Source organism: Helicoverpa zea, chromosome 19 (genome assembly GCF_022581195.2).
Source record: "Helicoverpa zea isolate HzStark_Cry1AcR chromosome 19, ilHelZeax1.1, whole genome shotgun sequence".
Classification (NCBI taxonomy): domain Eukaryota; kingdom Metazoa; phylum Arthropoda; class Insecta; order Lepidoptera; family Noctuidae; genus Helicoverpa; species Helicoverpa zea.
The window spans coordinates 8,689,150-8,715,865 of record NC_061470.1 but is presented as its reverse complement, the minus strand read 5'-3'; the positions used below and the strand labels follow the sequence as shown (position 1 = coordinate 8,715,865).

General features: G+C 37.7%; 1 protein-coding gene across 1 annotated transcript; it reads right to left on the bottom strand.

Moving 5' to 3' along the window:
- Window positions 1–637: 637 nt before the first annotated feature.
- On the bottom strand, window positions 638–20,091 carry LOC124639722 (fatty acid synthase-like). Its single transcript, XM_047177181.1, has 38 exons — window positions 20,071–20,091; window positions 19,370–19,555; window positions 18,594–18,786; window positions 18,244–18,364; window positions 17,878–18,081; window positions 17,265–17,384; window positions 17,006–17,190; window positions 16,644–16,786; window positions 16,330–16,533; window positions 16,059–16,245; window positions 15,806–15,968; window positions 15,530–15,699; window positions 15,112–15,263; window positions 14,841–15,024; window positions 14,610–14,758; window positions 14,246–14,430; window positions 13,889–14,008; window positions 13,698–13,807; window positions 13,363–13,553; window positions 13,092–13,240; window positions 12,605–12,859; window positions 12,426–12,522; window positions 12,212–12,346; window positions 12,009–12,109; window positions 11,645–11,795; window positions 11,301–11,478; window positions 11,111–11,223; window positions 10,747–10,914; window positions 10,473–10,645; window positions 10,212–10,361; window positions 9,913–10,116; window positions 9,726–9,834; window positions 2,489–2,624; window positions 2,067–2,217; window positions 1,830–1,977; window positions 1,541–1,717; window positions 1,353–1,455; window positions 638–1,270 (listed from the first exon to the last, which is right to left on the bottom strand). The coding sequence occupies exons 2-38, from the start codon at window positions 19,532–19,534 to the stop codon at window positions 711–713; spliced, it is 6,204 nt and encodes a 2,067-aa protein (XP_047033137.1). The 5' UTR covers window positions 19,535–19,555; window positions 20,071–20,091; the 3' UTR covers window positions 638–710.
- Window positions 20,092–26,716: the final 6,625 nt, after the last annotated feature.

Sequence of the window (26,716 nt, the reverse complement as noted above, 5' to 3'; positions counted from 1 at the left end):
TCGACGACACCTCACCGCGGGAATGTTCGGAGCTCTCGCATCAGGCAGTCGTTGTTCATCAACTGGATGCTACACTTGCGCATGCGCCGCGTGATCTACGATGTTCTTCTTTAGTTAATAAGTATTTAGGCAGTGATATACTGTCCAAATTTTATAAAAGAAATCGTTGTTTGAAAGAACCCATTAATCCAGAATACGTTTAAGTTTTAACTTAAAAACTAAAAAACTTTAAAGGGTAAAGTATAAGTTTATTAATTTTAGTATCAGTGTTTTTGGAGGTATTTTCTTAGTAAAGTAATTTAGTCTGTTTTTTGTCAATATATAACTCGGGAACAAGGCAGAAAGAATGATGAATGAGATGTTGTGTATGTACCTACTTACATACCCGTTTATCTATATTTATTTAACCATCTGCTTAAACAAGATCTCTCTTCCACACACAACCATAATAATCAATAGAAACAGCTTTTCAGAATATCCAGGAAAGAAGGTTATGTTAATTCTGGGTTAAGCTCGCCGTTGTAGTACGTAAACTTGTGTATTTTCTTGTGTTTCAATTATTAAGTGTGCAATAAAAAATAAAGAGGAATAACAACAACAACAATGAAATGTGATGAGGTTAAAATAAAATCTACAATTTAAATAGTACGGATAATAATTTATTTAGTTAATTTTCGGACCACGAATTTTCGGACCATGAATTTTCGGATCTAGAATAAATCTTTGTATAAGCTGTAAGCTTCGCATAGGTTCTTCATTTCAAATTCAGTTTTAATCTCATCGTCGAGATAACGGTTGATGATGGCAGGACATTCCATGTCATTGGAGACGTAGGAGAGAGGTGTGCGGAGCTGGTGCACGGCGTCGGGGCGCTGCGAGTGCTGCTGCAGCGCGCGCGCGGCGGGCTTGCAGTTCGCCGCACGGAGCAGAACCAGCTGCGAGCGCAGCGCACGCACGGGCGCCACGTAAGCACGCCCACGCGATATGTTGCCCAGCGCCGACTCTATTTGCGCTTGCGCGTACTGTACGGAATGCTGCATACGCCCCAGTAAACTTCGGGTACACACGGCCACTTTCTCGGACCAAGTAGCAGTTTCGCTAAGAATGTCGTCCAGAGCCGGTACATCTCCGTCAGTAATCAACTTACTCATGTGTCTAATTATGGCATCTTGAAGTTGTTCTTCAGTCTTAAAACTACTCAATTGTTCTTCGAGAGTTGCCTGGAACTCTTCTGGCGCACATCCGAGGCAAAACACTGTGCCCGTTAAACCTGAAATGAATGAAACCATATGTTCCTAAGTCCGCTTCATTTATTGAAATAGAAATAAAGAAAACACAAGAGTTGTAGTTACCGTGGTCTTCTAGTATTGCGGTCAGTTCAAGAGCTACCAGCACTCCTATTTCGTATCCCAGTAAGTAGAAGTTATTTTGTATTCCAGTTTTCTTCAAAAGAATCTGGCAATAAAAAAAGAAAATTGTAATTGCCGTTGGCTTATACATTAAAGAAATTACTTTTATAGAGACTCCGGTATATCTTTACCTTGGCGTATCTTTCTGCGGTCTCTCTTATAGTTTCTCGTGGGCGATCGTATCCTGGCTGAAGCACAAAGGCGGGCAGCTTGAGGCGTTCGCACAGCACTTGGAATCGTTCGTAATGCCCCTCCATGCCCGGCACTATGCACAGGTATCTCTTATTCACATCAAACTCGTCCTCTGACTGTGGGTTAGAGAAATAGCATTCTTATAGTATAACCTTTGGAAACCATATTTTTAATAATTTATTTTAGTTCAGTCTGATTACACTCTGTTACCTAATTCTATCCACTTACCAAAGTAATGTCCTTGTTTAGAGTAGGTACAGCGAATAACTCAGTAGTTGCGATGAGTTCATCTGCCGACACCTTAGAAAAGAATGTAGCTAGCCCATTTACATTTTCAGGAACAATATCAGTTGCAGTCTCCACCAGTTCTTGTATTCTAATAAAAAAGGTTACAGTTAGATTGATGTTTAAAATATATGTAGGTAGCTAGCATGAATAATAAAAACATAATCTATAAAACCTTACCCCTTTAGAGTTAAATCTGGTATTGAGTCTTCATCCAAGGATACATTATAAACGACATCCAAGAAGGAGCAGATTAAGGGTATGCTTTCATCGACAAGTCCTAAATCTTTCAATGTTGCTTCCGGATCCACGTTTTGTGGGATTTGTATTTCTGTAATTAAACGATAATTTAAATAAGTATCAGTAAAATTAATAACATAGTAGTTTTAAGTAATATATATAGTGTGACGTATGTAGGTATTGTATGATATAAAAAAATACTTTGTTTGAAACAAGTTATGTATGCATGGTAGATAGTATAGAGTAAGTGTTGTTAAAATTCGTTTCGTTTAAGTTTAAGTCAGTAATTGACTTGATTGATAGAAAGAAAATATAAGCATGTTTAGTGTAACGACATATAATTATTATGTGTATATAATTACTTGAAAGTGCAATGAGCTGCTGGAGTAGTGAGGGCTCATTGACGGGTACAGGTACCGCGGCCACTACCGGCGACGGGCTGCGCAGCGCGCGCTCCGCCACATCCACCACGTCGTGAGAGCTTGCCTTACTTTGCGCCTTAAATATACACAAATGCATTAAAGGACATTGTTCAATTTTGGCCTAAGAACCGATGTGAATATAAATTATACTATAATTTTTATTTATTTTTATATTGTTTGAAACATATTTTAGTATTCCACGGACACTTCAAATAAATAAATTCCAAATAAAAAGTAGGGTCACAATTATTGATGCCTTATAAAATGTTTCCGTCAGCCAGTGCTACCAGTTTCGGAAGTTTTCGGGATTTCGGTAAATACGGATCGAATTGAGAACCTACTTTCCGAAGTCGGTTATTAAAATTAGTTGGTAACACTTTATTCATTTAACCCCTCTGCTCGACAAGATTTTGACATATGACTTTACCGTTGATTCGGCGGGATATTTTGAATCGCGACATGGAAGTCAAAAATTTGTACTAACTTTCAACACATGAATTCTAAGTCCGTAATGCCTGATCAGAAGTATTTTAACTATAACTTTAGAGCTCACTTATTTGAAAACAACGTGCAAAGGTCAAATGGGGTCAGTTAATTCAGAAAAAGATAATAATTACGGTGTTTTTAAGTCTATCGAAAAGTTAGGCATTTCAAATTTGGTGAAAACTTACCAATAAGTAATCGCATCACTTTCTCAAACACAACACAAACGTCATATTTATAACATTTTCAATCCGTTGCAATACATTTCGTGCACTTATTTATGTTCAATAACTAAAAAATCAGCACATAAAATACACAATAAAAATGAACAATTTACAAGATCAGTCAAGTCACAGACAAGTAGAGTTTGGAATGGAGTATTTTTTTTTTTCAATCAACGGTGTGCATTCGATACCTAAATCGGAAATTAAATAATCGAATACCAATTTTATATATACCTATTTTTTAATAGCAACTTATTTCAATTTTATTTATTAATTTTAAATTATACGTTCAATTTGTTTTTGTGGTTAAGAAAAAAGATATTTAAGTTTTTAGCATTAAATTTTTATATGTATTATTTATTTTGGTGTTGCGTCATTCGTAATAATTTTTAACTTTAATTGAATTTTTATTACCTATTACGGAATTTTAATTTATTCTTATATTATTTCTCAACAATTCTAACATTTTTGTTTCGGCGGAGGGTATGCGGGTGTTCTGAAATATAATGCAATTTGTAACTACCAAAGGTATGTACTTATTTGATGATGAGAAACAATAATAATAATTGATTGATTTGCCCCGCAGGGCATCTGAGGCGGATGACGGGGAGTAGCGACCCCGCGGGGCTATATATCCGAGTGCTCCAGGGAGAGTATACTGTCCCCCATCTCCGGCTTGCCGGAGTGAAGCATGACGGGGGAGAGGTCTCCCGCCTCTTGGCTTGCCTTCACCGGCCGGTCAGAGTGGAGTCGCTAGAGTAGGGTTAGCAGCCCGCTCGGAGGGTAGGTGCCTCGTGGTAAGTGGCGAGTGGGCCGGTGATGCTGGACCCACAGGGAGCGCGTGATCTGCGTTTAAAGTCCGCCGAGGTATCCTCACCCTTCAGCCGCTCATGTACCTGTTGCCCTCTTGTTGCGATTTAGCGACTGATTCCCGGGGACCCAGTAAGTGAGTTGGCGAGTCTCCACCTGCCATTTTTACGTGTATTTATTACATTGTTATCGGCAGGTGCCATAGTTCCCGTAGTTTCCCCATTCCTAGTCCACTAGCATCCCATCACAATAGCCCAAGTAGTTTTCATCCATAGTTAGCAATAGTTTAGCACAGAACCGGGCATTGTCCTTGGGTACATTTCTATAGTGTATACAGGGATAATCGTCGGTTTTGTGTCACCATTTCATTAAAGTTGTCTCAAAAGGGCTTCAGCGTGTTGGCTTCGGCCCCACGTTCGCCTTCCAAAAATCCGGGACTCTGTAGTCCCGTGGTCGGTTAGAGACATAATAATTGATTGATTTTAAAGTCACCAAATATTTTTAACCGAATCCCAAAAAGGAGGTGGTTCTCAATTTGGATGTTTGTTTTTGGTCGAAAGGGTATATTCCCCATATTTGTTATTAGGTCCAGGATCTGATGACGGAAACCTTGAGAAATCGAGGGCAGCTCTCGAAAATTGTAAGCATAGATAAGGTTATAACTTGACACTTAGATGTATATCTGATAACACTATGAGACAGTAAAGGTTTGGAGCTGACCTGATGATGGAGACCAGAGAAGGTCGAGGGAACTCGACAACCGTACTTCTCTCGTCTCCATCTCCTTCACTGTTGCAGAGGCCTCGTAAATACGAATAATATAAGCACTAACACGAGAAAGTTTAAATATTCAGTTGTCGAGTTCCCTCGACCTTCACTGGTCTCCATCATCAGGTCAGCTCAAAGCCTTCACTGTTGAATAGTGCTACCAGGCAAACACCTGAGTGATAAGATTTCAACCTATGTATTTCTGCAACTTTCGAAAGTCGCCCTCGATTTCTCAAGGTTCCATCATCAGATCCTGACCTAATGATAATGGGACCACCTCGGAAGTACACGCTATCAAACAAAAAAAGAATCATCAAAATCGATAAATAAATGGCTGAGTAATCGCGTAACAAACATACAAAAAAAAACGGTCGAATTGAGAACCTCCGCTTTTTGGGAAGTCGGTTAAAAATAAGTCGGCGGCGGCCATCTTTCCATCTTGGACCAGCTTTCGATGAACAGCGAACTATTTGCCCCTTCAAACAATAAAATCGTCATAAAATTTTGCGATAACTACACCTAACTACGGCTCTCGTCAAATAGCTTTGCCGCTCAGTTAAAAAGTTGGAAGTAACGAATCGCCATTAAGTTTGGCAGATCTACAGGAATCCTGCACATAAAACACCCGAAGAATAAGTCTTCATTTGCCGTCTTCAGAAACCCTAAAAACCGAAGATTTTTTTTATTCCGGCTACAACGTATTTTCTACCACTGATTTTCTAGCATTTTTTTCAAAATAAATTAAGTCATTTTACTTTTCCTAATTTATTTTCAGATTATGGTAAGTATACAAAAGTGCAATTTAGTAATATTATAATATCAAATAATATAAAATTATCAAATCGATTCTTTATTTTAACGAATCGGATCATTCGATGCAAAACTTCTATCACCGTCGCCATCTTGTCTATGCGTCTTCAAATTTAAAAAAACAACTATATAATGTAAACAAACATGGCGAGTTCGATCAGAATTCCCGGTAATTACGATTGGATTTTAAAAAGGTATATTTCTAACGGGATGCTAAATATGAAAGGTTTGAATGCGTAATAATAATTTAAATTTATTTAGTTATTTTATTTAGTACTCACAAATGTGGTTTGATTGGAAAGAAAATAAATATGAGCGTAAATAATTAGGAAAGTGTATGACTGATTCGCAGACCCCAATTGGGGTCTAAACCGAGCTTACGGTGACATTGATGTTCAGACCCCGATTGGGGTCCGCTACGGATTTGACGGTTAAATACCTAAACTGACTAGCTAGAAAAAAGCTAGTATTCTGTATAATGTTTTAAGATGGTTTTGAGCGAATCGCGAATTTCTAGCTTGGCATTCGAGTAGGATTATAGTTTTCGTAATTGGCAACACTGGTGTACTTCAGTCAGTTTGCTAGAAGTCAGTTTGATTGGTTTGATTGTGTAGCGACATGAAACGCATACAACCTTTTCGACTGGCAACCTTCAATAGTCATGAAGAAAAATACAATACGTTCAAATGTCAAATTCAAAATTTTAAATTTTCAAAAGCTGATTTTCGTTGTCGCAGGCGTACACATATAAATAGGGCGCCGCCCGTTTAAATAAATAAGTCGACACAAAATCTTCGTGTGAAATTCATCTCCTTAATTGGTGACCCCTTTGCGACTATCGTTTCTTTTGTGATTTTCTATGCGTTTCATGGTTTTATTCTAACAACTTTGGCTTGATTACGGACTCCGATTAGATTGCGTACTTGGTAGACTCGGCTTTGTGTAAAGAACTGGATTTTACTAGCATTTTCGGATATTGCTCTGTCTGTGATCGAATTTAGTTATATTATAATTACAACAATGGATGCAGAATATAGTATATTGTATAAATTGTGGATCTGCTGGAGGTTCTTTGGTATTAGAAAACGAAGATATACTTCGTTGCATACAACAATGGACTGTTCCCCGTATGGTAAGTGGTCTACGAAAGTGTTTTTCTAATTTTGATAAGAATGTTACTACCTACTTATGTTTTCATAAGCACACAATTTCTCGGTTTTCAAATCAATTGCCACAATTGCAAGTTACTTGATATTTACTAATGATTTTTTGTATTTATTATTACAGGTTGAAGCTCATGACCTTATATGTACGACGTGTTGGTCTGAAGCAGTCGAGCATAATAAGATGCAATGCACTGTTGGACGCAATTGTGTACTTTGTAAGAAGCTCCTACCATCAGGCATACTGTTGCAATTGTATCGTTGGGCGTAGAACAGTGGGCTGTTGTGCCCACATAATGACTATTATCTGGTATTTAAGCTGGGCGAGATACCAAAGCTCAGTTCTTAGATATATTATTGAGAAATATTGATGATTAAAAACCTTTAATTGAATATAAATATTGTTTTTATTGCACATCCTCGAAAACCTCTTTCATTGTTATTGGTAAACCTTACTTTAACTGTTAAATTATTTTGTGTGGTAATGACATTTTTAGTATGGTCTGTGCCTTCTTGGTAATAGACCGCGGGTTCGATTCCCGCCTTATGGCATGTAGATAGCTAGGTAACTGTCTCGTTTGTTGCCCGTGGTACTACCAATAGTACTACCAGTAGTACCACGGGCAAATTTTTCTTCCCGTAGTACTACCAAACGGTCTGGTAGTACCACGGGCAAGAAAAAACTACCCGTGGTACTACTGTCAATATTTTAGGTTTTTTTCAACCCTTTTGTTGTCACAGTTGATATTGACATCCTAGAAAGAGAATTGAAATATATATTTTTTTAATGTGGATATATTTTGGTACTATTTCGTAAATAGATCTGGTAGTTGTGAAATTTTTCATTGCTCAAAATCGACAAGAGTCAAAAACACTTAGTTTTTTTTTCACAAATTAGAATTGAATACCTTGATCTCGTGGGATTTACTTGATGTATTTTATGCTATCCTGGTACTTGGTCAGCATTTCCGTCTGGACATTGGAATACTCAGGTAAGTTATGCTGTCTTGGTACACGGGGAGAGCAGTTGCATCGAAATTCCGAGATTGGTAGGTTAACTCCGGTGATTGATAAAAAGTTACGTGTTGCACTCGAGTGCAAAGATTTTTCACCTTGTGCTCTTTTGATTCTTTCGCTATCGCTCAGGATTCTAAGTTTTGAAACACTCGCTACGCTGCTGTAGCGAGTAGGCAAACAGTCAAAGTCCGAACTTATTTCAAATATTTTTATATACATCATCATCCTCCTGCCCTTATCCCATACAAATATTTATTTTAGGCTCATGATTTTTAAAAATTAAAAAATCGAAAAAATTTAAAAGTAATATAAAAAGTCATACAAAAATAACAAAAAAAAGATATGTAAGAAAGAGTCACCTACTCCAAAATAAATTATAACAAAGAAATTTATTTGAGAAGAGCACCAGTTGCGAAGTGCACCATTTGAGCATGATGTATAATTTGAGAAGTGCACCTAATGCGTCAAACCCTATGATTCTTTCACTGTTAGGAAGCTACACTATCTGCGCTGAACGTACAAAGTACGTTTTAAATCTAATTTACAGAAGACGGCCGAACCAAAAAAAAGTACTAGGACAGCATAACTTACATGTTCATATCAATACCTACTCAATGCGGTCGATAATTTTAATGAATAACACTACCTACTTAATATAATACTTATCTATTTAATATAAATAAAACGAAAAACGTAAGTAGATAATTAATTCTGATTTGAGAAAAAAAAAAACTAAGTGTTTTTGACTCTTGTCGATTTTGAGCAATGAAAAATTTCACAACTAACAGACCTATTTACGAAACAGTACCAAAAATATCAACATTAAAAAATATATATTTCAATTCTCTTTCTAGGATGTCAATATCAACTGTGACAACAAAAGGGTTGAAAAAAAACTAAAATATTGACAGTAGTACCACGGGTAGTTTTTTCTTGCCCGTGGTACTACCAGACCGCTTGGTAGTACTACGGGAAGAAAAATTTGCCCGTGGTACTACTGGTAGTACTATTGGTAGTACCACGGGCAACAAACGAACTGTCTAATATAAAAGTAGTAACAATCATTTAAATAAATAATTCTCCATCGTAATAATATCGATATTTTATGAATTGTGGTGAATGGAACTCTTCCATTTTGGAAACTTATGCGTTTTATCACAAATCCAAAGTGGATTCACTATATATTAAGAAACGTAACGTTGAAAGCAAAAGCGTTAAGGTAGTTGTTTTTCATAAAAATTCTAAGCATTTATGAAAACTAGTCACACGCCCCGTCTTCGCACGGTGGCAATGTAAAACCTTGGTGTAAACCTTCCTCTTGACCTACTCTATCTATTAAAAAAAATCGCACCCAAATCCATTGCGTAGTTTTAAAGATCTAAAGCATTCAAAGGGACAGACAGAAAATGCAACTTTATAAAATGATCATTGTCAAAGAATTATCTTAAACTTGACTATTTACTATCTCTTTTCCTAGTATCTAGTAGAGTAGTCTTTTCCTAGATCTAGAAGAGAACATATAGAGCTGTACATAGTATTGTTGATTTTTTGTATAGTGTAGTTTGATAATACTACTCTGATATTTCACGCAAGCTTGGTTATTTTTTATTTATAACCTCAAAATATTAACTTTTTTCGTAATTATTTTAGTTTCCTGAAGTGTCCGTTCGTGAAAACTTATTTCATAGGATTCCATATAATTTTAAGAGTTTATAGAAGTCACTTTCCATTCGAACGGTTCTTAGGCAGAACATGTATGGAGCCGGAACAATGTCCTTTCTAAACGAAAACCATATTCAATCAGACAAGAGCTGTGCAGAATATCCGTACAAAAAAAACCAAGAGAAGTCTCGGTCCATGACATCAAAATAGGATTTTTTACGAATATGTAAATTAACTTACTTGGTATAATTCCGAAAGGTCTAAATGTGTCGCTGCAAATCCACATTTTGCTCTGTCAACACAAATATCTTGTCCCAGCGATTTAATAGCTGATAATATTGCGAAGTACCTGCAAAACAAATTTCAGTTTGTTATCATAAGGCAAACTCGCCGAAATATGGATTATAATCGTGATAAGGTTACTTACTGCAGGTGAGGACATATGGATCTTGCAGATGAATCTATTGATTTTATAAGCTGTCCCAGTTCTGCAACTTTATCATTAGATACGTTTGTGATTGCCACGTAAATTCCTCCAAGAGTTCCAATACTGGAAGCATCCTTTACAAGCGTATTTCCATTTATATTATTTTCCGATACCATAACATCGGCGCCAAGTTTTTTCCAGGTTCTGCAAAAATAAAGCCATGAGGGTATATTTAGGCACCTTAGCTAATTTAGTGCGAGTTTCTTGACTTAAGGAAAAATTTAAAATTGTAATTTTACCCAATTTTGTATTGTTCGTATTGAGTCAAGTTTTTAGATTGAATGTACAGTTTCCTTGCACCACGTTCGATGAGCCTTTCGGCCAGTTGCACTCCGAGAGCACCTTCGTCCCAGAACATGGCCTGGCACTCGTTAGGGTTGCATATTATTCTGAAACAAAATTAAGTCGTTCACTACAAAACCATTTTTTTTTTTTTTTAGTAGAGCACCTATTTCGACTTATTATTCCTGGTATTCCACGAATGTATCGTAGCATAATACCTGGGGTACACAGAGTTAACAGAGCCTTGTATCCTGAGCAGCACCCTGCCGCGGTGTCGGCTGGCGGCCAGCAGGCGGAACGCGCGCGCGGCCTCGTGCGGCGCGTACGTCACGCGCGACAGCGGACGCACGTAGCCCAAGCGGATACCCTCACTTAACATTTTCTGTAATTTCTGAAACGTTCAAAATAAACAAAATATTGTCAGTAAGATTCACAGTACATTCAGATATCGTATACATACATAGCAAAGAGTGCTGTTGTTAGTAAACTTACTTTGACTTCTTCAATTTTTTCAGGGAGGAAGATTGAAGAGAAATCGACAACAGCGTATCCCCTTTCTTTAGTGAGGTTGTACATCCCAAAATCGTAATCTTCATCTTGATTGTGAAGTTGAGAAATATCTAAAAAGATGCATTCGTTTCCTCCACAGTTAAGTGTAGTCTGAAATGTAAAATTGGAACGTTCTTAAGTTTCTTCCTTGCTACCTTACAAGAAGGTACCGTGCAGTGCCAACCTATGTATTTAGTTCATATCAATCTATTAGCTATTGTTCTTAATAAAATAATATCAAAAATGAATCAAGTCATAATTATATACCTAGCATTATACATATAAATGATAAAAGAAAAATACGTACAGTTTTCAAATCTCCCTTAGCTGAACTAATGACAATGTCACAACCCCTGCCCTTTGTTGCCTGTAGAACCATATCTCCGAAACTATGGTCCCGAGAGTTGCCAATATTTTCAGCTGGAAAAATAAAATAAAATTAGAATTTGTAGGCAATTTTCTTGAACATATCAAAGTATTTTTAATAGTATGTATACCTTTTAATTCTGGGAATAGGTTCAGTAAAAATCGTTTCTTCTTAATATCACTAACGGTAGTGAAAACTTGGCAGCCGTAAGCCAATGCTATTGATATGATAGCTTGTCCAAAACTTCCAGCACCTCCATGTACAAACAAATTCGTCTCTGGTGTCAGTTGCTTATAAAGTTTAATTCCCTGAAACATTAGTATTGTTACGTTAATAACTTCCCTGTTCCATGAGTCGTAGGTATGTGATACAAAACGATTGTTTAACTATTAGGTGAACATCGTGGACAGTGAAGTGGTCTATAATAGTATTAGTTTAACCACCATGTATGTATGTTGGTAGGGTGGTACTCACGAGACAGTAGAAGGCGTGCGCGTAGGCGAGCGGCACGGTGGCGGCGTCCTCGAGGCTCCAGTGTACCGGCACGGGCCACAGCAGCTGCGACTGCGCGCGCACCACGCTGCTGGCTGCTCCACCTCGCACCAAGCCCATCACGCGAACACCACTGTGGCAATAAAGTATTCATGAGCGTCATTGAGGCATATGGATCCATCAAGGACCATAATATTTTTAATAAAGGGCAGCACTGATGGCCTTCTACATTCTGTCAATCACAAAATACACAACGGAAAACTAATGATTTTAAAAAAATTCTCCTTTGTTTCCTTCTGGTTCCTCAGAATAAATAAAATGTGAACTAATATTAGGTAATACGTACTCTTGAGTGACTCCACTGTAATCCATGCCGTAGCCATCAGTGTTGCAGGACATCTTTCCGACAGCTCTTACATCGGAGGTGGAGAGTCCAGCGTAATGAACCTGAAAATATTTGACATATCAATAGTAGGTAATGTAAGATCTAGAGAAGATAATAAGTCGAAGCTTGGGCCAAGCCTGACCTGGCCTGATTATATAACTGACCTTGACTACGACACCAAAGTCGTCTAAAGGAGCTGCTGTCTCTACCCACTGCAGTGAATCCAGATTGCCGATTTGAGCACATTGCAAAGTTACTTCGTTCTTCACTCCTCCGTTTTGCGAACCGCATAACTTTTGCTGTAATACGAAATTTTAATGTAATAACTCTCCCAACCTGGACAAATTAATAGTGAAGATTAACTTTAACTTAGTTTACCTTTGCAGATGGTACCACCAAATCAACCCTTCTTATATCTTGACTGACAGAAGGTAGATCACGGTACTGAATGTTTTGTAGTTCAACACCGCCACACCTGAAATATGAGTGGCGTTAAGTATATGATAGGATAAAGAAAAATTACTAATTTTCCTTTTTCAATGTTAGTTATTAAGTACCTTGTAAGATGGAAGACATCAGACACATTGGCATTCACAACAGTTTTTCCATTCAGGGTGTAAGAATATTCGTTATGTTTTGTAGTGTCGATGTCCAGTCTCCTGATGTGCGTGGGCAGCGTGACGGCGCGGTGCGGCTGGCGCAGCATGTTGAGCTGCAGCAAGCCGTCGAGGAACGTCACCCAGTTGTCACGCCACACTAGAGCCGCTGAGCTCAGTGTAGTGTCGCAGGCCTCGATACTACAGAACTCGCCACTGCAAGATACTCAGTCATCAATTTTAGAAGTCAAATGAAGTTTTTTAGCCTACAGGTTCGAAAACCCCATGAGTCTAAGATTGTATACCTATCTTTTGCCATGTAGTTAGATATTAGTTAGAGTATAATAATCTATTCAAACATATTATGTCCTAACCAAGAAGACATTTGCATCAACAGCCTTTATGTAAGTTGCTGTGCCGATTAAATCTCAAAAGTGCTTATAATTACCTGTAATTGTAATCTCTCTCTTTCAGTAATTGATATACATTCTTTGAGCTGAGCACCAGGTCACCTGACTCAACGTCTTGTTTTGCTTCGTCTTCAGCGGGGTTGCTGAAGATGTACCCAGAGGCTACCCTGAAGCTTTCGTTCATGACCTGGGGACGAATAGGAATATAGGATATAGAAGTTACAACAAAAAAAGATGATGGATTGATCGCTACACATCTTTTTTCCATTACTGCGTGAGTAGAGACTTAGTAAATGTTGAAATAAGTACCTCAAACCGTCCGTCGCCTCTATGCAACGCGACGCTGAGGCGGAGCGGTCGCTGGTCGTGAAGCGTGGGCTGCGCGTACAGGTGAACATCACGGAATTGCACCGTGCCGTTGCGCTTGCCCACGTCCAAATGCATCGCAAGAGTGTCCCACGCGTCAACCAGTGCCGCCGCGAAGGGATAGCACCGCTTTTCTAAAAAATAAAATGTTTCAAATAAAATTACATATTTTTAGGTAAGGTTTTTTTGCACCAATTTTGAAATATGAAATAGATGTTTATATGACTGAAAAATGTAGATATATGTTTTGGGTAATAATATGATATAGTAGACCGTACCTCTTACGACGTGTCCTTGCAGGTAGGTGTATTCATCGTCGTGGATGGACTTCACGAACTGGCACGCCGCTGCCGCCCTCTTTTCTCCACCAACGAAAGATGTAACTCTCCTTAAGGTAAAACAAAGTTTAAGATTCTTAGGTTACGGCAATTCTAGTTTAGTACAAAATTTTATGACATGTCCTACTTACCATTTTTCACTGTGATTCCACTGCACTAAATGGGACAGCATTGGCGTTTCAGTAGAAACGGGGAACTCCACTTTCGGGTACAAAGCTTGAACTTCTGGGGTGTAGCCGTGCATGTACAAACTGTTTAGGAAAAGTAAAATCACATAAAGCTGTTTAAATCAAATCAAATAATTTATGGTTTCGCAAAAAACTAGCACGACAATATTTCTACAACTAGATCGGGTCTATATCTGAAAAGAAAGTTCAAAAAGACTCGAAGCACAGATTACTATAATAGTTATGCTCGAGGGTCAAAAAATAGTGAATAGATTTATGAATGAACAGTATAAGTACGTATAAATTAAAAAAGGTACTCACTCGCCAACAGCCTGAAGCAGGAACAATGCATTGTCGGCGTGTCCGCGGCGCGTGAGCGGCACGTGACGGGCCTCGGCCGGCATGGCGCGCTTGAGGATGGCCTGCAGCAGCCCGTGCGGCGCCACCTCCACCAGCACCGCGTTGCCAGGTAATAGACGTATCGTCTCGTCGAACAACACCGGGCTCTGATAAACGAAACATACACTTATACTAACAGGTCATATTATGACGGAAGAATGTCCCATAACTAGGTACATACAAAATACGTTATTCAGACAGCCACAAACACGATTTCAAACCCCCAACTTATATAATTCGGAATGCTTCAAAATGTTTACTGTAAGAGGATATAGTATCTACTTACTAGCAGATTGTTAGTGTGGTATTCCGCCGAACAATAAGTGGCCAGTTCTTCATTCCATTTCTCCTGAGGAATGGAGGTTGATAACCAACGCTCGCTACGGGCTTTAGGGTTCTTAATTGTTCCCTTCAGGAACTTAAGAAGAGCAGGTGCTACAAAAAGTAATGAAGTCAGTATTGTTTACAGACTTTACAAATTCCCTTCTTATTGCTTTAAAATGTAGTTTGACGATACCTGCTTTTGCGATGTACCGCGAGTGGTATGGCTTGTTAGAGCACGGCACCTCTTTTGCGAATACGCCTTTAGCTGTGAGTTGGGCAACGAACTCTTTCATGACGTCAGCAGGTCCTGAGATAGTACTGGAGTCAGGTCCGTTATGACAGGCTACGTCAATCTCAGGTGGACAAATCTTGGATACCTATTTTTAAGAAGACATACCAAATATTACTGCAACGGTTTACATTTTAAAGTAAATTTTTATGTGCATTCAAATTTTCGGACTTACTTGTTCGTATCCAAGGCCGACAGCGGCCATAGAACCGAGGATAAAATCAGTGTTTAATGATACAAGCCCACGGCCGTACGCGCACAGTATCATTTCTTCAGCTGTTAAACATCCATCAGCGTAAGCGCATCCCAATTCACCTACGCTGTGACCTAATTAATGCAATTTAAACAAACGTTAAAAACTGTTAAAAAAATCTTAAGATCGAAATATATATATTAGATATCATTAAAATCGTACTATCATAATTATTTCAAAACTGCCCGCACCGGGATAAAATATAGCTTATGTTACTCGCAGATAATATACCTTTCTAATGGTGAAAGAATATTTAAAATCGGTCCAGTAGTTTTTGAGTTTATCCATTACAGCCAAACAAACAAAGTTTTCCTCTTTATAATATAAGTATAGATATTACCTATGATACCATCGGGCTTCAGGCCTAATGCACGAAGGACATCTGTAAGACCGATTTGTATGGCAGCGATTCCCACAAAGGAGTGGAGAATATTGTCAAATGTTTTCGGGTCCGTAGATGTTATAATGCTCACAATATCTATTCCCTCCGGATGCAATACTTTGTGACACCTGCAGTAAAATATTTAGGAGTTACAAGTTGATTTTTGAATATATTTAATAGTTGTCTGGGACCAGTCCCAAAAATCAGCATTTCAATACGTAATTAAGTATTTACCGTTCTATAGCAGCAGCGAAGATAGGTATGCGCATGAGTTGTGTTCCCATACCGACCCACTGCGAACCCATACCGCTGTACACAAACCATAATGGCCTGCGAGCATCGTCGAAGTACTCCGATTTCTGGGCCAGACTCACAGTTTCATTCCCCTCGTTAGTGCCTGAAAAAAAAAGTATGGTAGATTAGATATGACCCTTTTGAACTAATTCATCTTGTTTATGGATCCGGGATCACAATGTATTTTACGTACCCAAAATAACGTATCCTCTGCCCAAATGCCCTGAGATGTTGTTTGCATGGATATTGTGCAACAGCGCTAATTCCTCAGCGTCAATGGGTCGAGAAGTGAGATTTTCAAATATGTTTCTGATAGCTGACTCCTGTCTTCCAGAAATTGTGACCAAGTGTGGAATTGAGCTCTTGTAGAGCGATAAGTCCTGGAATATTCAATATTATGAAATTTCTGCAAACTCTTCAAGATCTTAATATGTATGTATTCGTACATTTGAATCTGAAATTACCTTAGGTTTGTATTTTCCCTTCAGCAACACATGTGAGTTGACGCCAGCGGCAGACATTCCGTTGAGGGCAACGTAGTTGCGCTGGAATTTCTTGTTGTCGGTGACCACTTGCATGCGCCCATCGCGCAGTGCAGCCACATCCTGACGCGGGCTATCACAATGCAAGTTGGCGGCAATCGCTCCGTGATGATAACCCAGCAACACCTTTATGGTAAGTAAATCAATAGCTATACATATATTTACAGAACGGTAGTTTAATGGCACCATTTAAAAATATGACCACCATTTAGAAAATATGTTATAAGCATACATACCTTAGTAAGTGCAGTCATACCAGCTGCTGCTTCGGTCAAGCCAATGTTTGAAGTTACGCTACCGACAAGTAAGGGATCTTCCCTATCTTTGCAGTAGACTTCTTCAATAGCTTCTAACTCGGCTTTATCACCCTCCGGTACACCTGCCAAACAATAAAATCTTTACTGCATCGGTCCTTATATGGTAAATTAAAGAACTGTTAATTGAGATGTAGCTACAAGATTATTTCGCAAGTGTCGCATAAAATAGTCTTAGCTTCCATGAAGGGTATTTCGATTATTTTGGAGGTTTATTTTATGATATCACATTAAGGTCGTAAGAACTTTACGTGACCTTTATGTTTTGTTGTGATTTGACTAACCTGTTCCATATCCTTCCACATATTCGACTGCCTGCGGTGGCACTTGCGCTTCCTTGTAGAACTCTTTAATGAATCCAGCCACAGTAAGAGGATTACGGCAGTAGCCGAATCTTGGTCCAGTTCCCGTTGCATCCTTCATGATAGAAAGGAATTCGTTTTTGACATGTACTAATTCGGCGTACACTCTGAAATTTTACTTAGAGTTAGTCGTAAAATCAAAAATGAATCTTTTTTTTTTCTTACTGCAGCAGGAGCATACCTTTTGGCATCCTTTGATTTTTGCAGTAGTATAACGCTAATTGCGTCGGAAAGAACATAGCCATCAGCATTCTGTGCGAATGACTTGGTGGTACCATCTTTTGAAACTGTTGCAGAAAGTCTGAAATAAAATGTAATATTGATTACAAACTGATTGGTAGCAAAACTCATAAGTTAGTTAACAGATATTTGCCAAGTCCTCAATATTTTAAGACTATTTTCCCACTTGAATAATTTAAATGGTATCAAAAACAATAATTGACAGTCATTATTTTCTTTATTCTTGTTGAATTAATCAAAGTTAAAAACATATTATGTATTTAGGTATAAAAACATACCAATGGTCAGCATAATTATGCACATGTCTGATAACACGTGTCAAATCAACCATACATTACATACTTTTAACATTTGAATTCTTCTGTCGTTATACTTTATAATGACTTTGTTCTAAACGTTTACCATACATAAGGCACACAAAATATCATAACAAGGGTCGCGAGTAGGCACTGCGTGTAGGCCGCTTTCAATCAGTTTTTTTTTTTAAATCAGATGAGGCGTACGTTCAGCAGTGGCTGAAATGATGATGTCCATCATCTAAAGCAAAAGATTACCTTGCATGGTGGACAGATGCCTGTGGCTGTAGAGATAGGTATGCACCACCGACAATGGCTGCCTCACAAGCACCACGTTTCAATGCCAAATATGCTTCCTCGAGGGCAGTGGTGGCACTGCAGTCCGCTTCGTCTATGGCTAGGGATGGACCTTTCGTGTTCAACCAGTAGGAGATACGATTGGCGAACATGGTTTTACTCGATCTGAAAATAGAAACTACAATTAGAAACTTCATCAAATCAATTAACAAAGATTTGTATATAAATAAATAAAATCCGGGCTCCTAGTATATATTATACATATACTAGAACATACACGCATATGAATACGACAAATAATATTTTAAGTCTATGTTCGACACTTACCCTAAAATACCTAAACCAGATTTAGAAACAATGTCAGTGGATCCAGATTTTTCCGTGTCTGAAAAAGATGAACCCACAAAGACTGCCACCTTCTTGCCATTGAGATGTGCCGGACTCAAGCCTGGAACACAATAAAAACAATTGGTATATGAATGCTACCCGGTACCTCGCCGTGAAAGGATAGCTTCATAAAAATATCTCTTATTTTAAAACGTATGAAAAAGTTAAAGTTTTATATCAAATCAAATCAAAAAAGATATAAATTTAAAAAGTCCGCTTTGATGCCACAAGTCTCAGAACACTTGCTGTCATTGCAATTGCAGAATTGGCTGGTAATTATTTATGTTTACCTGCATCATAAATAGCTTGGTAAGCTTGTTCAAGTATTTTGCGAGACATAGGGTCCATGTAGTTGCCGAGACGGAAGTGTACGGAGAAGAACTGGGCATCGAACCGATCGAGATCTGGAGCCATTCCGGTGTACTGTGCCAGGTCCGGATGTTTGTAGTTCCATCTCAGGCCCTCCGATGTTATTGGATTCTCCTGTTACAAAGAAAAGTGATTTTCTGTGTTGTTGTGTTTTATGTTTCTTGATATATGATGAGCTTCAGAAAATTTTGTTAGTAATTTTATGACCAGATGGCATAGCAGGTACTATTAGTGAATCTGCCTGCCACACCGGAGATCATGGGTTAGATTTCCGCATAAGCCAAATATTTTTAAAGCACGAACGTTTGATTTAGTTGAAGTATTGCTGTGTATTGTATGTCTATATATTTAACTGTACAAGCTCTGCTTAGGACGGGGCTAGATGACGTTATTATAATAACGTGGAAAATAAGTATCCAAACTAAATGTGTCAAAATTAAAATATAACAACATGAGAAAAATATTTATTAAATCAGACTGATACTGAAAGATAGTAGGCTAATTGGCCTTTTCCGGCTACTAAGATCACGTGACGTTGCTAAAAATCCCTTTGAAATTTCACCTATTATCAAGGTGAAAGTTCAATGTCAATGGAGTGAGGCTAGAAAGCAATTATTCTTTTGTAAGTAAATAAGGTGGAAGTTTTTGCCACAAATTTTGTGACGTAATTAAAGATTTAAATTGCGTAGTAACTTACCTTACTATACAGTATTTTGGAGAACTCCTGAACATTGTGAGACTTTGGGTAAAGGCCCGACATGCCAGTGATGACGATCCTCTCGCCATCAAGGTCGCCCAATGATGCATCAGGTGCCAACATCCCCTCATGGGTAGACACATGTTCCTGAGGTGTAGGCGCCATGTTGGAACTACTGATGATTATCTAAAAACAAGTCATGAAATGTCAATTTTTCATATACATTTCTTTTTTAAAGACTTAGAAAATTATAGTAACCCTAGTCCACTTGAAGTACACAGACGTAGTATCTGGAGATGTTCCACTCCAAATCTCAAAAATATCTCAATCTCAAAACACTCACTGTTGAAGAGCCAAATGAAAGAAATAAAAATCTAACTTCCACCTACAATATCGTTCACGTGTCTACAAGCAGCCAATCATGCAGACAGAAAAACAAACAGATTTATTTTTAAATATTTGTTGCACTTCACAATGTCCTGTCAACACACCACACTTATGTTCTTATGAAAAGAAAAAATAGTTCAACTAAGAGTCTTGAATAACTAATTGACTGATAATGATGAAGACTTTGTTGCAAATATACCGTCGACGTCATTCACATATAGGTACGTACTAAATAGGCAATATTACAAATTATGTATTAAGGTCAAATCCCATCAAATGAATTTTTGCCAAAATATGAAAAAGAAATGACTTACATTGCGAAGTGCCACCAGCGTTTCACTTCTGGTACACGCAATAACTGACACAGTTGTTTTATCAACTCTGATTTCGACATGATTTAAATAATTTACATAATTTGAATAGCTTTGTTATTTAAATATCCATTTTTTGCATATGTATGCAAAACCAAAAGTATCCAAGACTTCATAAAAAGACCGTACAAAATCGAATCTATCTAGATACAAGCGAAATACCACTCACCGATTAATCTCGAAATCTCAGAAGCTAAAACACCAACAAACTTGAAAAATTACAGGTTAGCAGGTTCCTTATAGCAAGCAAAGGAATGCGAGTGAAACCATGTCGGAAGCTACTATTTTGACATTTATTTAGTTGATGGGACAAGAAAAAGTAGAACAATGAAGTGAAAAGGCACTATTTTTTTCTTAAGATGTCTCTTCCAACAGGCCCGCTACGTGAGAGTTTATATCATGTGTTTTCTTTTTACAGGGAAATCTGATGAGTCTGAAAGTAGCAGCGGTTACAAAAAGAAGAGAGGCAATTGCTTGAGGAGAGATGAAACAGAAGCCACTAAGTGTGAGTTTAGTATGAATGTGGATGGATATAGAGTCAGAGCGAGACCGAAGAAAAGATGGATGGTTTTCCTAAGAGATGACATGAATAAGGTACGTCGTACTTTTAATCGGAGTGCGCGAAAAAATTCCCCTAGGACGCAAGCGAAACCGCGGGAAACATTTGTTAAATCTGTATTGTTGCGATACAGAAGAATCCTTAATGCTAACCGACGTCAACTATTCTCTAAAGACGATGATCAAACTAAACGCATCTATATGCAGAAAAAAACATCATTTTTTATGTTTTATGGTAGAATAATTAATAATTAAGTCCGCTTGCATTTTGAAGTTGAACCAAGATTGACAGCATAACCTTTCGTCTTAACTTATATATTGAGTTATAATAATTATACGTGTTACAAACAGACATACAAGTCGTGTCACATAAATGGTATTTACTTTCCTGAATAGAATTTAGCATGTTAAATGACGAAAATACTTTGTTATAAGTATGTTTATTGATTCAATTTAGTAGTTCAAAAGAACATTGTAAAGTAAATATTGACATTCGCGCTTCAATTTTCACTCTCTCTGGGATGATATTCGCTTGATGGCATATCGGATGATCAAATAAATCGATGTTATGATGAATTTAACGAAAAAACAATGGTTTCAGTGACAAAAATAAGCACGGTATTTTTAGATACAATGGAAAAAACAATACCACGTTGCCCACGCGTGTCAATTAACAATTTACGTACAATAACATTTTTGACTGTAATTTATTCAATGTGCTAAAAATTCTAATTAATGTTCTTTACGTAGATATTATTACGTAGGTAAAATTTCGCACTAATAAATTAAAAAGCCCATTTTAAACAGAAATTAACAGTCGTGTCCCGGGCATGGAGCATGAAATGGTAAGATTTTGCAAATTGTTTTTAATCGCCATCCCGTATTAATTAATTGTTTAGTTAGAGGAGTGGCATTTCTGACTGTCGCCTCCACCATTTGCACCATCTTAATACAAATTATTTTTATGTCGATACGACCCATGTTTGTGTTGTGGCATCCCCTTTAAAACTCAAACTTATACTGAAACTTTTGTTTACCTTTGTCAGAGTGTATGAATGAAAGCCAACAGACTGCATTCCATTGTTAAGTAGATATTGGCAGTAACAGAAACTGTACAAACATACTAATAACATTGAGCAGCTAGCACGACAATTACGCATAAATGCGCCTAAATGTAAATATTTTGCTATTTGAGTAATGGAAATATTTCAAAATATGTTTTAATTGTTGTTTAACCCCTATCATGAGTTCCACAGCAAAGACGGGAGGACGCGGAGCTTAGCGGCGTTGGCGTGTCCCGACAACTAGGTTCCTCGATTTGCACTTCAATGTGCTGAACCAGCCGTGCTCTGGAATTCCTTCAATAAAATCAGGTTCGTAAGCAGTTCGTAAGTAGCTGGATCCTGGAAAGGACTAAGGACACTTTTTTCTACATTGTTGGAGGAAGTTGTGGTTCTCGTTGGTAAAACCGCGAGGAACAGCAAGTAGGCTACATTTTTCCCGGTTGCGGGAAATAGTCAACGCAACCGCGGAGAACGCGTTATTCATCAATAATTGATACAAATTGTACATAAGTAGATAGATAATATTTCATTTAATAAAAGCTAGAGTCTAGACTGCCTGTTGCAAAGTAGCTTGCGCTGCAAAACTTTTAGTCGGTCGGTAGTTTGTTCAGGGTCATAAATCTGAATCATTACAACGTTCAGGTATATAGCCAGCACGAACCTGACTGAAAATTTTGTGTGGATTCAAGATTTTCTTTAAAAATAGTGATCAACTGTCGGCCGACTGCCTGCAGTGTGCCGGTACTCTTACTCGTGAGAGTGATAATGTGAGTGAGAATCACAACTTTCAAGATATATTGTAACAAATATTCTAAATTATGTTTCCGGGAATACACAAACATTGCCAATAGATGGCAGCATAGGTTAGATTAGATCGTTAAATACTTCACCGAGAAAACTGACGTGATTAAGTATACCTAAAACCAGATTGTTTCGACTGTTTGAACTTGTTTCTGTGGTTATCTTTTTTGGACCCCCTATTGTTTTGTGGTTTTGTATGGGCTCCCTTTACATTTAACTATACCAAAACCACTACAGGTATTCGGGACCCATAATTGGACAGATTTTAGTCAGTTAGAAAGTGGTTTAATTGATTCTGTGGCTGCTTGTAAGAATACGAAATGCTAAAAGAATGAATAAAATTTTACTATTATTTGTGTCTAATAAATAACTGTGTGTATCATTGTATAGTTACGAACAGCCAGTTAATTCAGGAGCCACGATATTGACCTATGTATTGTTGAATTGGTAATTCTTAAAACAATGAATAATTCACGTTGCTACTAGTTAATTTAATTACAGAAAACAGTTCGCAAAAGTACGTCACAATGCGTGACGGTGATCAATAAGGTACCTACTTTGAAGAAAATATTTAACATGCTGTAACTGTATTTTATATGGATGATGCTTTCGAGCAATCTTGACACCTCAGAAAGAATAAGAAATTTTATTTCCAAAATACATGTTATATTATCATTAGCCCCACTATGTCCCAACTATGTTGGTATCGGCATCCAGTCTATCATGTATATGCAGCTGAGTACCAGTGTTTTACTAGGAGTGACTGCCTATCTAACCCCCTGAACACAGTTACCCGGGCTACCCCTAGGAAAGACTATAGTAATAGCAAAGGCTTTATGACTCCTAGGTTACCCTTTCCAATCCATCACTCTTAATTTAATTTTGTTCTACAATTGACCTTTTAACAATTTATTTAGACTGTTTAATTAGTGCTGAAAGACACACTTACACGCACAAAGGACAAGGTCGTGTCCACTGGCCTGATGACGCAAGTGAAATACTATATAATCACATTACTGACATAATACTTACATATTCAGCCATTGGTATTGTATGTATACCTGAAGGCAATTTATGTTAATCTAATTAATTATAGGTAATTGTTTTATTAATTCCTAAAGAAAAACTAGCTGTCTTAGGTAAGACAGTATTTGTTTTGTTCTAAAATCGATTTGCTTAAACATACGTATTTTTTTTAAATAAATACTTAGGTATCTAGTTCGTTTCATTTCTTCCTGTGACCACTGAACAATTATGTCCTGTTTAACTATTTACTTAATAATGACTTGATATTCTTTGACAAGATTAGATGCACAATTAAATAGTATTAGTAGTAATTACAAGTAGTACCTACTTAATAAATAGTTACATCGGAGTCCAAAGACGCTGCAATGACAAGATATCAACAAATCATCAAAATAATAAAATTAATCAGAACTGAGCGTGGATGGTTTTATTGGATTGTCGATTTTCTAAAAATAAACAATCCATCCGGCCAACAATCAGCCGACTGTTTAGTCTGCAGTATGCGGGTAGGCTTTCTTTATTAAAGGCCATTCCTAGATTTTGATGCAGGTTTCTCCATGTAAGTACGATCGCTCGGATATTATAAGGTAAGGTTTTAACAAAATATACTCTGAACCATGGCCGCGAACCGAGCTGAACCCTATGGTGAATGCTTGTGTGACTCAGGTTGGCTGGACAAATCTTGGTCAACTGGTAGCGGGAAATTCGAGTACAAAATGGTTTCTCTGTTTTACTAAAATTTATATTGGCTAAGGAGCGAACCTTCTCAATCGTGGTATATGTATACCACAAAGTAATTTTGATGTCTTCGTTGCTCTCCGAAAGTCTTTAGGTAGGTACTATTGTAACCTGAAAATGCAAAATATAACAACATTTCGAATTTTACTTACGGAGTTAAACACGGTATAATTATTACTACCGCGAAGATAAAAAAAATCACACCTGGAGCCCGATTCTGCTATGTTAATAATGTCAAAATTGAATAGAAATTGTATCGCAATAGCCGTTTTAACCATATCTGGCAATTTGCTATTAATATGTATTCCAACGACATTCGATTGGTTTGCGATTGTTCTGCCATTTTGGGGGTCATTCGTCATCTCGACACACTTAACTCACCACGAATTGGTCCACTTGGTGAAACTCAAAATTTTAACATTCATCATGTCGTCAACTCGACACGTTAAGATTTTGATGCGTGTCCAGTTAGTGAAACTTAAATTTTAAACTTTTATTTTTCACCAACTCGATACGTTTTAGAATTTAACCCGATTTCAAGCAAAAAGTACAGTCAACTACATTTATTTTCTGTATCACAAATATATGTAATTGACTGCATCGGCCACTGAACGTCCGCTTAAGCTAAGCGTCCACTAGTCGGTATCGTACGCAACGGACGTATCGGACGCAACGGATCGTAGTATTATTTATATAGAAACTCATATAAATGCGTCCACCTGTCCGCATCGTACGCATCGCACATCGACAATGCCGACACCTATGCTCCGAGAGGCAACTTTTGCGATGCCTGCCGATGACGTCATACGTAATGCCGATCAGTGGACGCAGTCCGCGCGCTAGCTCTGCATCTCGACCATTTGCATCAAAGAGTAAAGTAATATATAGGGAAAAGAGAGCCCTCTTACGTGATAATCTTGCAACCCAATTTGACAATGCGCCATCTTTCTCTAAATTGGCCCCGAACTACCTACATAGCTATAGCTATAAAAATATATATGCATCATATTCATAACATTTTCTATTAGGGTAAGTAGCACCATATAACTATAACATTGGTTATCGTTATAGTTACATGGTGCCACTTACCCTAATAGAAAATGTCATCGTTAATATAGTAAAAGGTCGAAGGAAAACAAATAATTACTATATATTACTTTTTATTTACGCGTGTACGCGGAATGCAAAAAACCGCCATATTGATATTTATTATGATCGGTTTTGTTAAGTTACTTGGAATACTGACACCAGGTCTTTTTAGATTAAATTTGATATTTGTGCTTTTTCAAACCGTATTTAATTTATTCGCCTATTTTATCTTTTTTTAAAGTGTCTAATATTTTCCTCATATTTTCTCTAATTAATATTGCATAAATAATTTTATATTATAGTTCGGCCATTCAGAGAATGCGTTCCTGACACGTCGCGATTGAACTGACGACGTAACTACATTCATTGATTATTGATATAATAATGTTGTTTTAATGCTCCTCAATTGTTAAAACGGTAAACAACCAGCAAAAATATTTTTATCGTAACTGCAACGCCATTGCAAAGTTACGTCGTCAGTTCAATCGCGACGTGTCAGGAACGCATTCTCTGAATGGCCGAACTATAACAAACAAAATCGATTATAGTGTAGTGCCATCTGTTGGTAATTTAAGGTATCTTTTAGATAGTAAATAGTTCCCGGGCCAAATAAAAGGTGGCGACTCTTCGTTTACTTAGCTGTCACAATGTACGGAGTGTCCCCCCCCCTGATTTGCATCTTGGCGTTTGTCGTGTCAACACGCGGTGTTGTTGTATTCACTGGTCACTAGACATTCTTCTCGCTAGAGTACCGTCTTCCTCTTCTGCTAACAAACAAGCTACAACGACAAATTGTTCTTCATCGCTTTCCTCCATTCTCACAGAGTCCACACGTGCTTTAACTATGAAAATCCGAATGAACTGGCATCGTCAATCCGTATGCTGGTACTCACCGTCGGTAATCCGTACGCTGCCGATGCAGTGGACGCACTGTGAAATATTTATCCGTTTTGTGCGATGCGTACGATACCGACTAGTGGACGCTTAGCTTTAGCAAACGCTTGAAACGCGAACATGGACTCCCAAACTACTTACTACAAGTACTATGAAATCATAAGTGCATTGAAGCCAGATGCATTAGCAACTTTTAATAATGTTCTACAATAAAATAATGGTGTTGAAATCGAATCATTGTTTGTCATAAGTACTAGGGTAACAGAACTGGACAGATGATATCTTTAATACTAATCGGATTGCTAAGTAATGCACATATCTGTTTTTCTACAATTTATCGACAGAAGACTTTTTTTTGTCTGTAATTCATAATACTTTGTTTTTATTTGAGCTTCACCAACTCAGGCCCGCCGCTAGCT